This window comes from Magallana gigas, chromosome 8, assembly GCF_963853765.1.
Source record: "Magallana gigas chromosome 8, xbMagGiga1.1, whole genome shotgun sequence".
NCBI lineage: Eukaryota > Metazoa > Mollusca > Bivalvia > Ostreida > Ostreidae > Magallana > Magallana gigas.
This window is the reverse complement of record NC_088860.1, coordinates 36912018-36925026: the sequence shown is the minus strand read 5'-3', so window position 1 is coordinate 36925026 and position 13009 is coordinate 36912018. Positions and strand designations below refer to the sequence as shown.

The 13009-nt window shown below is 34.4% G+C and overlaps 1 protein-coding gene across 1 annotated transcript; it reads right to left on the bottom strand.

The window, feature by feature from the left end:
* Positions 1–1007: 1007 nt before the first annotated feature.
* On the bottom strand, positions 1008–3616 carry LOC105336065 (uncharacterized). Its single transcript, XM_011440244.4, has 2 exons — positions 3044–3616; positions 1008–1504 (listed from the first exon to the last, which is right to left on the bottom strand). Exons 1-2 carry the CDS (start codon positions 3486–3488, stop codon positions 1158–1160), a joined length of 792 nt encoding a protein of 263 aa, XP_011438546.1. The 5' UTR covers positions 3489–3616; the 3' UTR covers positions 1008–1157.
* Positions 3617–13009: the final 9393 nt, after the last annotated feature.

Sequence of the window (13009 nt, the reverse complement as noted above, 5' to 3'; positions counted from 1 at the left end):
AAATAAATAATTACAACACTAGTACTAATATAATAAATTGTTATTTATACAGTATAACAAATCAAGAAATGTACAAAGCTTTAGTGATGTGTAGTGTTAAATGAAAGCACTACAAGTCATCCATGCTTGTTGTTTAGACTTGGAATATAAAACAACAAGTATATATATATACATTCATATAACATGTATATATTATTAACAAAGCACATAACAAAATCATGCATACAGTTATATATGTTCCTTGTGCATAGCAGCAAAATAAACTATTCACCACTGCATGGAATAAGAATTGCTTGGTTTTTTTTTTAGAACAAAAGCCATGGTGAAAAAAATATAAAGATATGGATATTATCAATTTTATCATACACAATGTACAAACACGTTCACTAGAATACATGTATGGTTTTGACGAACTCTTTACGAAAATCGAAAGTAAAAGATATTCATTGTTGAAAAACTTCAAATGATATCAATCGATAACAATTAATTTCTCAGAAACGAAAACTAGAATTCTTCTTAAAACTCACACACATAACGTCTTTTTGCAAAAAGGGGGCATAAACGCATCTCGTAATTGATTGCTTATATAAATCGAAATTAAAACAAATATAAACAATCAACTTAAACTTACTTTATGAAAACGTGTTATTTGTACATTTGTTGTACATAATAAGCAATATAGCCCGAATATCTAACAAGTAACATGTAATACGAAATTATCAGTCATCAATACATGAACATGTGACCAATTAGCAAGCAACTCGCTATGGCGTCACATGAAATATGAAGTTACCAGACAACATCACATATACATGTATAACCAAATAGCCGATAACAAGCTATGTTGTTAAATACATTATTGTTACTCATTGAATTAAGGCAGAGATCAAAGTTAAGGCTCAATATACCAAATTAGGGTCCTCATGGCAATGTGCAAAAATGGAACTGATGCGGCAAATGTTACTCCTTCTGATAATACAACTTGAATAGTTCAACATTGTCCCATGTTGTCTTCGATTTATTTTTTCTGTTGTATCTTATCGAAATCGAAATGAAGGAGTCAACGTTAAACATTCGTCCTTTGAGACTACCGATACGGAATCCCATAAGGGTTTATATAGCTACAAACACTTTTCAAAACATTAAACGTGTTTTAATTACATCGTCTCTAGTTGCGGCGATTGCAAGTGCGGCCTACTGGTAACTGTTATATTTGGTAAGTGTGCCGGTAATGTCGAACCTGACGACTTTTCCTCACAGTCAGCTAACCACCTAAAAATGCGTTGCGTGCTGCTCATTTTCTTCGGGAAGTAATGGTTCAGCACTTTTTGCGTTAAATTAACTACATCCGGTGTTTTTGGCGGGAAAGTGTCATCGAGTTCTAGATCAGAGAGCGTGATGTCGTTCACATCCCGTTTTCTGCCGCTGGAGATCGGACGCCGAGACCTTTCACTGTGTTTGACTGGCTGTACATCAATATCACTGAGATCACTGAATTCTTCTTCTGCAAGAAAATGAAGTTGACACATTGAAGTAAAGCTATTGTAATATTTTTTTCAAAAAAGGAAAAAGAAAGTTAAAGACCTGTCTTAAACGAATTTCCATGTTTGCTGGCCATAGTTCGACTAAAGCTTGAACGAATTGTTCACTAAAGACTTTTGGTACAAAATAATATCTGAAAATGATTTAAGGGGAGCTCAAATTTCATCGGCAATTTTTCTGACCTTTCAAACAAGCGGACTAACAACCTCGAATGTATTACGTTGGTGTCCATGACAACACCGCTTTTCCCCTAAACTTGAAATATAGATACATGTACAGGACAATGCCAATGTAGAACCTGTTGAAACTTGAGCTTATTTTCATTAACATAAATAATATAACCCACAAAATACCACAGAAGATACATTCAAAGCTTTAGCCAATACTTTGACCACAGGGGCCAAGTCCGTTTTAACATTAATTTCAATGTAACCATAAATAAAGAAAGGGGTCGAACTCTGACCCAGATAAAAAACTACCAGCTCGCTTCAAAAGCCTAAAAAATCAATTATTTTTTACAACACTTGCAATATGCGTGTATTTTTCAGAAAAATAATGTCTAAGATACACTCATGCCGAATTTCAAGTTGATGGGTCTTAAAATAGCGAAGATATACGTCATTATTCTCTCGAATTCGCCAGTTTATTTTTACTAGGATATTTACCGGTCCAGGGCACACGATGGGATTTTGCCTCTGACAACAGCAGTATTGCAACAAGTCGAGAATCATTCGCACTAATCTTTTAAAATCTCACATCAAACGCACGCTATTTACTTCCTTAAATTCCGATAAAATTCCGTAAATACTCTCCAAATTTAACTTTTATTCCGCAGCCACATCAACTTCTGACCAGACCGGCCATTGTGATAGAAAATGTTAAACTCAATTTCATTGGTTAATATTCCTGATGGTCCAATCAGAATCAGTATTTCTCGAAGACGTCAAAATGGCTGGCCCTGTCAGAAGTTGATGTGGCTGCAGAATAAAATTTGTTTCTCGTTACCTTTTTAACTTCAGACGCAGAAGAAGCACACACCCCCCCCCCCTCCCATTTTCATTTTGCTAAATGTACATGCATATGCAATTAAATGTAACTGAAATAAGAAGAGTTGGCAACTCAATCTTGAATAGAAAATTTGAATGATGAAGACAACAAAGCTTGAATAAAAAGACTTAGGAAGTTTCCCAACACAACTTTCACAAACCAAACTTTTACAAACATACATGTACCTTAAACATGAAAAGTAAACGGTTTAAAATCCACGAGGTAAAAAGTTCAGAGTTTCTTGGCATCTACTGGTACCATTCAAGGTTGAATGCACCTTTGAATAATCAACTTCAGAAGAATTAATCAGTGATAATCTATACGATGGTTTTATGTTATATATTTGCAACCCTCGACCCCTCACCCATCCCCACCCCCACCCCCACCCAAACCCCTCCCCCTCCCCCTCCCCCACTCCTGAGATTCTACTCCGAGTAATGATGGATTCCAATACCTAGTCCGTTATTCCAACACAGCTTGGTCAGTGGCTGATCCAAAGGTAAAGGGGTACCGCATCGATTCTTCTCACGGCTGTTGGCCCGTCGGAGGATCAACGTCGGGGATTCGAACCCGATCGATCGCTTATACATGCCATTAGAACCGAACAAATCAGCTGTCTCGCTGGGAACATTACTGCGACTCCCTCCGCTTCCTAGCACCTGACGCTGCAGCCTCGTTTTCACAAAAGGAGTTTCTGGTCGTAATTCCTCCTCTTCCGGCCACGGATAGAATACCTCGTTGGTAAATGGAGTCCTTACGGCTTTCAGTGGCTCCCTTTTCCGGAGGACGGGGAGTCCATCTCTTCTCTGGGACTGCTGGGTCCGCGGTCGGAGTTTGTTTTGTTTAGCTAGGACCTCTATAGAGGTATGAAGCATGTTGAATCTACCAGGTTTTAACATTGGTGATATTGATGTCGTAGCGCGCCAGTGGAAAATTAGTCCTGTCCAAACACTCACTTCTTGCACAATGACGCATGATACCGTTTTCTGTTCCAAATTTTGTTTATCAAGTTCCAGTTATTTTGACGGTATGCATTGGAGTTTGCCTATACACAAGATTAAAAAAGAGAAGAAAAATTTGCTACAGTTTAATTAAATCTAATCCTCTGGAGGTCCTGTATGGGATAGTGGTACATGCATTTCGTCAATGAACGATTCGGGTTTTGTTGATTTAAATAAATTTCATTTAAATGATCTATTCTCATCGATTAAGATTCGTTGAATTAAACAAACATGATAAAATGATCTACTTAAATGACAAATTGAAGTTTTCCCCCAAATTACAATGGGTCTTGTAAACAAAAAAGGAGTTTATAACAGATTATGGAGAGGATTAAAACTTTGAAATACTTGGACACGAAACGAACTTCGGATTACGTAGGGTAATGCCTCGCCAGGTGAAAATGCCGTCTACCCATATTTCGTAACATTTAGCCCCTTTAGTCCAATAATTGTTTAAAGGTAAAACGAGTACTGTATTAAATTTGTATTCAGCTTACTGTAATTGGTGTATCGATTTAATCGCTAATCTTGTAAAAAAAAAAATATATCATTGTTGATATTAAATAGATTCAATATTTATTTGATATTGATTTTATTAAATATAAAAAAAAATTTGTTGGACTTTGATTATGAGAGAGAGAGAGAGAGAGAGAGAGAGAGAGAGAGAGAGAGAGAGAGAGAGTTCATGTTTTAGGGGAAATGTTTTGAGTGTACTAATAGAATAGCATCAGTATGGGATGAAGAAATTCCGCCTTGGGGACAAGATCTATGACGAGGCTTTCCCCGAGTCCTAGATCCCGAATCTTGGCCCCAATGTAGAAATTCGCTACCGCACACAAGTATATATAAAGCAAAGAATTGTTTTTTGTCGCATTATTTTACAATAGAAAACAATGCCTGAAAAATTCTGTTATGACGTTCAAATATTAACATTGGTTACCCCATCCGCGCTACATATAAAGTGCAAGTCAAGAAAAACTTTCCAGCAACCAATGTTTGTTAACTTTTTTTTTTTTTTTTTGGTTTTTTTTTTGGTTTTTTTTTTTTTTTTGGGGGGGGGGGGGTTACAGCGACGTTGAATAACACAGTGAAAGTCAGAAATGTCTCACACTGGACGAACCGATCTCACACCGGTTATAATGCGAGAAAAGTTATCTCTTATGTTGGGCGAGTATGCAGATAGGTGCGAGTCTGCGGAAACAGAGTCCAGTAGGTGTAAGCACGATAAACATCCCTCTCAGTTCACGAACTTAATTAATTTCTTATTTTCTGTAATTTCAGTTAAGATTCCTGAATCGCGAATTCTATTATATTTTTTTATGAATGTGTGATATCTTAATGTTTATTTTTAAAAGAAATTGTTTTGGGAAACTTGTTGATGAAGTAATTCATTTTGATTAGTTTAATTTGTTGTAGTTTTAATTTCCCAGGGTCACTAGAAGTTTTAGATAAAACGTAGAAACATGAGCAGGAAGAAAAAAATGCTTAGATGTAAAAGAATTTGTTTTGGAATAAAAGTCATATACAAGTATGTAAATATGTTTTAATTTTCTGTGACATTTCCATTAATCTAACACCCTACAAATTGATTTTTGCAAGATGTACAAGATAATTTCTCTGAGAGAAACGGCTAGAGCTTGACTGCTTTAGAGTTACCGAACTTTGACTATAAGGAGATGAAATTGAGAGGAAGTATCAATTTCAAATATAATTCATATTGTCGTTTAGAGTTACGGAATAAATGATACTCCGTTATTTTCAATATGTGCATTTAAGGTTATCATGTTATGTTTATTTATCGTTAATCTAAACGGTCATACGTGTGAAACCAACAGGTTCTTTAATTCAATCATTTGTCATTAACATTTGTAAAAATGACAGGTACATGTACTAGTATTTTTAAATATGTTTGTTTGCATGCATATAAGTATGTTTATCTTAAAACAACATTATGATATATATAATATTTGATTAAGTCGTGGGACTGTATGAAAAAAATAATGATTTTGCTCATTTTTTTTTATATAGGGCAAATAGAGTAAAGTTAAGTTTCAGGGTAATGCGTTTATCTTCGTATCGTTTATCTGTAGTATATAATTTATAGATATACAATAACATATTCTTCCTGCATATTCAGTGTACAATGACGATCGAAATTAACACAATAATAGGATGTCTCGCCAAAACACAATTAAATGCAGGAATTCCATAGGACATTACTCTCCATAGCTCCACATGACTCTGCGTGAGCAAAACAATATCGGCCCGCCGCCATTTTGCTTCAGCCGACAGTCGCGGGTTGTTAGGTCGGTTGCCATGGTGACTGGCGAAGGTCAGCCAATCTTAACTCTCCATGTCCAGACGGCATATTGATGTTTTCCCGATGTTCTCCAGAAACGTGGAGAGGCTACTCAAATCTTTGTTGATTTAACCGACTTTATTTGGATGCTTTTGGTCTTCGTGATAACAATCGTTGACCTAAATATTTATTGTTTACGACACCAATCTTCGTAATAGGCCCTCATAGTGCTTTACTATATGGCACACATGTCTAATAGACAGACAAAAACAATCCAGATATCAAATAATCTCGGACAGTTTTTGATGTTTTTCCCCGTATTTCTGATTTATTATTATTTGATGTTTGTTTGAAGAGAAAAAAAATGAGATATGTAGAAGAGGACCAATTTTAGTCATTTTGTCTTTAATCGTTCTTAATAATTTACTAATTTACACTCATAAAGTGATCATTAAAGTGTGCATTATTTGTTCCAATTCTTTTCGCTTTATTTCAAACCCGGACAATTTTTCTTCCATCGTCCCACTTGAACTTTCATTTTCACAATGTACATGTACAATTATAGATGAAACTTTTCTGTTAGAAAATCATAACTACATGTACATGTAATATACGCACAATTTCAGCAATACTGGTAGATTTTGTTTAGATATCTTCCCCTGTGAGTTTACATAAGAATCATTTTTTCACCGTGAGAAATATCTCTCTTTTCGCCACAGGTACGCAGCTAAAGGAACCAAGCGCCTTTCTCCCTTTTTTATTAATCGATCTTGTTTTTATATTTACTGATATAAAAAAAAAACGTAAAGTGACCCTCAACGTTTTTTGAGGCAATATTGAAAATAATATTAAACATTTTATCATATAGATATACATTAAATTGTAATATTCGAGCGTGTGCCTGCACAAGATGAGAGTACCTTATATGACCTGATGGTCAAGGCCATTGTAGAATATTTTAACCTCCTGGAAAAGAAGAGCTTTGTATAAAAGTGTTCACAATAATTTTTTTATTATCGATTCGATTTAAAACTGTATACATTTAAGTTTCTTCTTTTTTCTTAATTTGATAATTACATGTATATATTGTTAATGGTTCGAAATATTATGTTGAACATGTTGAGATCTGATGCTTTGGGTTGTTTCTTTTCCACCCAGTCATGTTACTAAGACAATACTTTATACTACATTGATTGTTTAAGAGGGATCGATGGTCGTGACCATTTTTAGACTGTATTGATCTCCTTTAAAAGAAGAGCTGTATATTATAATCTATGAAAATAACCAAATTTTAAAGTTTTTTTCTTGACTAAATAAAAGTTTATAGCTTAACAAATCATAGTTTAAATCTTTTTATTGAGATATAATGGTTAATGTGTTGACCATCCGGCCTACTTAACTCAAGAATCAAGTGGAATCGTAATGGTAGAACACGTATGCTGAAGAATTATGAAATTGCAAGTCCAATTAATTTACCAGCAAATCCAACGTCAAGATAGAGTTATCCTTCTTAGTTGAACAGTGTACTGTGATAATGTGTATGTATGTTAGTGACCTTACAGGTAATTTTTTAAAACAATAATTTGAAAACACATAAATTAAATAGCAAGCTGATAATTATATGTATTCTTGTGTGAAAAGCTTAAATTTAAGAAACGGTAACTTGTATATTATGGTCAAGTTGAAGAGGTAAACAATTTCCGAATTGACAATCAAGCTTATAAAATCCGTTTGAAATACTGGCATTAAAGCAAGGTTGCATAGACGTTAAAATTACGCAGTAAACTCCACTGGCATGATTTTAAAAATCGAAATGACCTAGTACGACAGGTCGTCTAGCTACTATCATCGTAAAAAATAGTCATGTTTATCCTTATGTTCAAAACAATCAGATCATATTTCTAATATGACTTCCGGGCACTTAGACCATCAGATAATTTAAGAACCGTTGACACAAGTTAAGGATTCTTGTCGTAGTTCATTTACAAACAAGGCGGCGTTCGTTAAGCGGATGAGCCGCTTATCTCAATCCCAGAATTCCACCGCCCTTCCGTGTCGTCTGCAGTAATGATTTGACCGCGTAAAAAAATCGCGTTAGAAAAGATTTGAATTGCAAATACGTTTCTTGTTTTGATATTGCAGTCAGATTCCGTTGGGTTTTTTCATTACTGCTATGCTATAGGCACAAAACAACCTTTAAAGTTTCCACCCGAGTAAAGTATCAAAACGTGCCATGAAGATTAAAAAGGACAGTTTCGCAATTTTTCTAGCTGAACACTTAGAAAATATATAGTTTATTAAGTACAAAATCGGTTGCATATTTTTTAAATGTATATGACAAATATGGACATTGTTCGTTCTTGGCATTCGTTGAATTATTATTCAATTTTAATTTTTTTTTAAATTCCTAAATTTAAAGTAATTTTACAATTTGACCAGTGTGGTGATTTTAATTTTTTATTTGTAACCAAATACGCCATGGCGAAAGCTATCCAAAATTTGATCAAAATCATATCTTGTGATGTTATTACGTACATACGTAGAGACATCATAGCGCAATCACGTGACTTGATGACATCATCGTGTCGGTGATTACCTCTGGAGGTCATCTTCATCACCTCAGTCTCATCCCGCCAATCAACAAAGTCTCGTAATAAGAAGCAACAGATCGACAGAGAAATCAAGACGAGGCTAATTTGTTACGCTCACAAAGTACAACCTGTTTTGTCGTAAGATGCAGACGGCTTTATGGCTCGTAATCTGCATCTCAGCGGTGCACGGCGGGATCTCTGATACTGCACACGAGACGACAGCCTGGCAAAGATGAAAGCGTTCAGAGAAATTGTTTATATCCTGATGTAAGGTGTTTCGTTGATTTTTTTTTCAATAAGGTTGAAATATTCATTTACCATTTCTATTTATTATTGAGAATCTTTCAGAGTATTTGGATAGTTACGAAATACCCAACATTGGGTCTATCGTAACTATCCAACATATCTTTATATATATTAGTTCCTACGGCATAAGTGATATGCGAATTGCCATAAGCCAGTACTTAACATTTTATTAGAGGAACTGCAAATCAACATACATCTCTCTCTCTCTCTCTCTCTCTCTCTCTCTCTCTCTCTCTCTCTCTCTCTCTCTCTCTCTCTCTCTCTCTCTCTCTCTCTCTCTGTGTAATGATTTCCTTATGTGTCTCGATCAGCGACCCTTACCCAGATATTTTTATCCCACACAAAGATAGAAAAAATCTTGAAATCATTCAAAATGAAATACCGTCTGGTACATTCATCAGAAATAACACAAATCTATTCAACAATAAATTTAGCACAGATGTTGGTTTTCTGTTGTTTCCACATTATCATGTGTGCAGCAAAATTCCTTACCATCAGATATTTCTAGTAAAGCGACCGTATCGGATTATGTATTTATCTTATTTTCAGTACAAGAGCACTTGCAAGATCATCCCCCCCCCCAAAAAAAAAATGTGATAAATGTCTACCAATTTTTTCTTTCACGTCACATTTTCAAAAGGTTGATCAATGTAATACAAATTCTTTATTTCTAAATTTTGTCAAATCAAACTTTTTTTCGGGACAAAAATCTCTTCTTTCTTTTAAAAAAAAAAAAGGGGGGGGGGGGTGATAAGTTGGTAGAGATGAAGTTACCGGTAAGCTGAATAATCAGCTCAAAGTTTCTCAATATTTTCATTTAAACGATCGTTGTTAAATCTTTTTTAGATATGCAGTTTGTACTCAATTATTTATTCTTCTATATTTTTTCACTACATTTAGTACATACATGTAACCTAGCTGCAAATGAATCGAGAATAGTCTAATTATATCAATTATGTTTATAAAGTTTATTGCTGTGTTTCGATCGGTTTGTCATATTTAAACGCACAATCTGATTTTAAAAAAACAACTATCAATATTAAAAGTAAACATATGATATTATCTTGAATCAATATCTACGACAATGATTTCTTACTACTCCCAATTGATTCAATATACAACTCAAAGACTTAAAATTGTTCGACTAGTTTATTTTTGGTCCCGATGTATTAAATTCCCCTTAATGTTGTCGCCCGTCTTGCAGCCCTGATGGAAACGCCCACAGACTCAAAAGAACTGTTAAGCCAAAACGGATACATTTTCTACCTTTATCTACAAAAGAGTTCCGCTAGAAGCTGAAAAATGGCGTCGAGTTCCTTTGTTATCAGGAAGGTATCAGGACGGATCAATTATTTTATATGTTAACTACAAAGAACCGGTATTTAGGATTTGTTAAAGACATTGTCTCAGTTTTTGTTAGAAGATAAAATTGAAACCTTTTTACAGTAACATCACAAGGTAGCATTATTGCGTATTGCGTATACCAATCACTTCAATTTCCTTTTCCTTTGTACGAAAAAATTGACAATAAAATTGAATTGCTGCTAATTGCTAATGTCCATTACAATAGTTAACATCCCTATTCTTCCTCAATTTACATGCCTAATTCTTGTTTAAATTAAGACTCACAGAGAACCTCCCACGCAAAGGCAGGCCAAACGAAACGTTAATAAGTTTTGAATTGAATGCTTATGATGCATCACGACTGTTTGATTTCTCACAAATGAGAGAGAGAGAGAAATAGATAGAGAGAGAGAGAGAGTAACGTTATATTTCGTTACCACAAGGTCTCAGAAGTTCAGCAAGAACGTGCTTGGATCCAGAAATATTGGGGGGGGGGGTAAATTTTGCCAAGGTTTTCCAAGGCATATTTAGTGTAATGTTACACTGTAAATTAAAGAAATATGTCCGTAGGCTAAAAAATACTACTGGCCTTGACGTATCATCATTAAGACGATTTAAAACAAAAAAGTGGACCCCCTCTCTCTCTCTCTCTCTCTCTCTCTCTCTCTCTCTCTCTCTCTCTCTCTCTCTCTCTCAAAAAGCAGATCGTTGTTATTTAATCAGAGACACTCAAAGACATTCCAGTTCTCACTTCACTTTCAAACGTGCGAGAAAAAGGTGGGGAAAATACTCCAAATTCTTAGACCTCGTAAAAACACGAGCAATAACAATACAGAAAATGGCCACTCAAGCCATACAGCGTGTTGAATTTATTGACTCTCAGCCACTTCGGTACAACCGATATTTCAGAAAATATGTGTAGTATCTCAGGTATACATACCTCAACCCAGTCTTTGAGAGTATAAGTCTTTAGGTCCAAAAATGTTTAACATTTTAACGTAGAAGCTCTAAATTTTAGCCTAACAGCATTTAAAATATTTTGTTTTAAATCTTTTGAGATGATGCAAACAAAAAATTTTCTACCCAAAATTTCTCAGGCAAATTCTATATGTATACGCCCATTTTCGTGTTCATTACATTTATGAAAGTAAACCGGAAACGTGCACCGTTTACGCATGACAAAAAGAAGATTTGAAATCTTTTAAAAAAATGACAATAATAATATTTAATTCAAGTATAAATAAATTGTACTTGCAATTAAAAAGGAAAAACTCTCTTACGGAACACGAAAATATGTGGAAAACCAAAAAAAAAAAAAAAAGCTATTTGAAATGTAAAGTTTATTCGATGTACGGTTTGTAAGTTTTTGAAAACTCCCAACAATTTGAACAAATTCTAAAAGTGCAATTCCATACTCTGATTCAGTAAAAGACTTGCGTGGGAGAGAGAGCTACTTGAGAGTATATTTAATTAAATCAAGGTCCTTAACATTGCAACGCGGAAATAATACGTAAAAAAATTGTAGTAGTAGTATTTAATAGGACTTCTTGAAATGCGTAGTAAATTGGTATAATAGATTGGTGGAAAATTTACAAATCCCGCCTGTATTTCTTAAAACTGGACTAAATGGTAAAAATCAGAGAGAAATTAGAAATGAATGAAAATTTGTAACGAAGGACATACAAAATGTAATTGAACGGTTTATTATCCGTCTCAGTGGTCTGCAAATCTTAGACCTGTAAACATGTACCTGTTTATTGTCTAAGATAGAAACATAATTACCATTAACTTTTATAGCCCTCCTAACGCCGAGCGGGAAATTCTCCAGAAGTCTTTTTTTTTCTAACACATTAAGGCATCTCTGGTGGTTTTTCTACAATGGTGAGATCTTCCTACTCAGATCTTTGCCAGTTACACAGAATGCTGTTTCAAAACTCACAGATAACATGTTGAAAGATTTTGACAAATTGTACATGCAATATCGTACGAATTAAAAGGAGTCTGGGGTGTTGGGTTTTTTTTCCTTCTTACCGACTGTAGTTTGTTTCTTACTGTGTGGTATTTCTTGCCAACATCGATCTGGGAAATGAAAAACTACTTTTCAATTCTAGTTCCAACTTCTTTGATATTAAGGAGGCCAGATGGTCAACAATTTAACTATTTTTTTTTTTGATCTGTTAGATCTATATCATATTTACATTGAATTTTAAGAAATAATAGGTTTCACGTGCGGATCCAGACATTTTTTCCAGGGGGTGGGGAGGTCCGTCGGTTATTTGAGTTTGCCCGGGGGGGGGGGGGGGGGGGGTCGAGCTATATTTTATTTCTGGTACTTTTCAATTTTATAATGTAATTTAAAAAAAGAGTTTTGCAAGGGGGGAGGGGGTAAATTCTGAAATTTCTATATCTTTATAAAAAGATCTTCTTCTAAAGGAGGTCAATACAGACTAATAATGGCAAAAAACACCGAGCCCTCTCAAAACCTTAAATTGTTTATTTTTAATATTTGAGTAATTAGTAAACACTAATTTTTGAATATTACTGTTGGTTTAAGGTTTTTTGTAGATTTTTATTTTCTAAACTATTTTAATTGAATACTGGTATCATTTTAATTTTTAAAATGTATGTTACACGTAAATTCAATAATTATTGGGGGGAAAAATATCATCAGTTGAATATATGAAACCATGATTGAATGTGAGTGAAACTACTTAATGCCAATAAAACCGGAAGTTATTCATTCAAACTAACGAGCAAGTACTACCGGCACAAGTCTTTAAATTTGTTTACCATTTTATTTACACACTCCTTGTATTTCTATGTCAACAAATAACTAGAAAACCCACCAAAAAATAAAGCTTGGGGATTATCCCATTGAT

Bases quoted from the DNA above. Each gene is read 5' to 3' on its own strand.
- LOC105336065 (XM_011440244.4), bottom strand. From the start codon at position 3,488: ATGTTAAAACCTGGTAGATTCAACATGCTTCATACCTCTATAGAGGTC. The intron at 1,505-3,043 runs GTATTGGAATCC...ATTTTCTTGCAG, and splicing joins GTGTTGGAATAACGGACTAG to AAGAAGAATTCAGTGATCTC.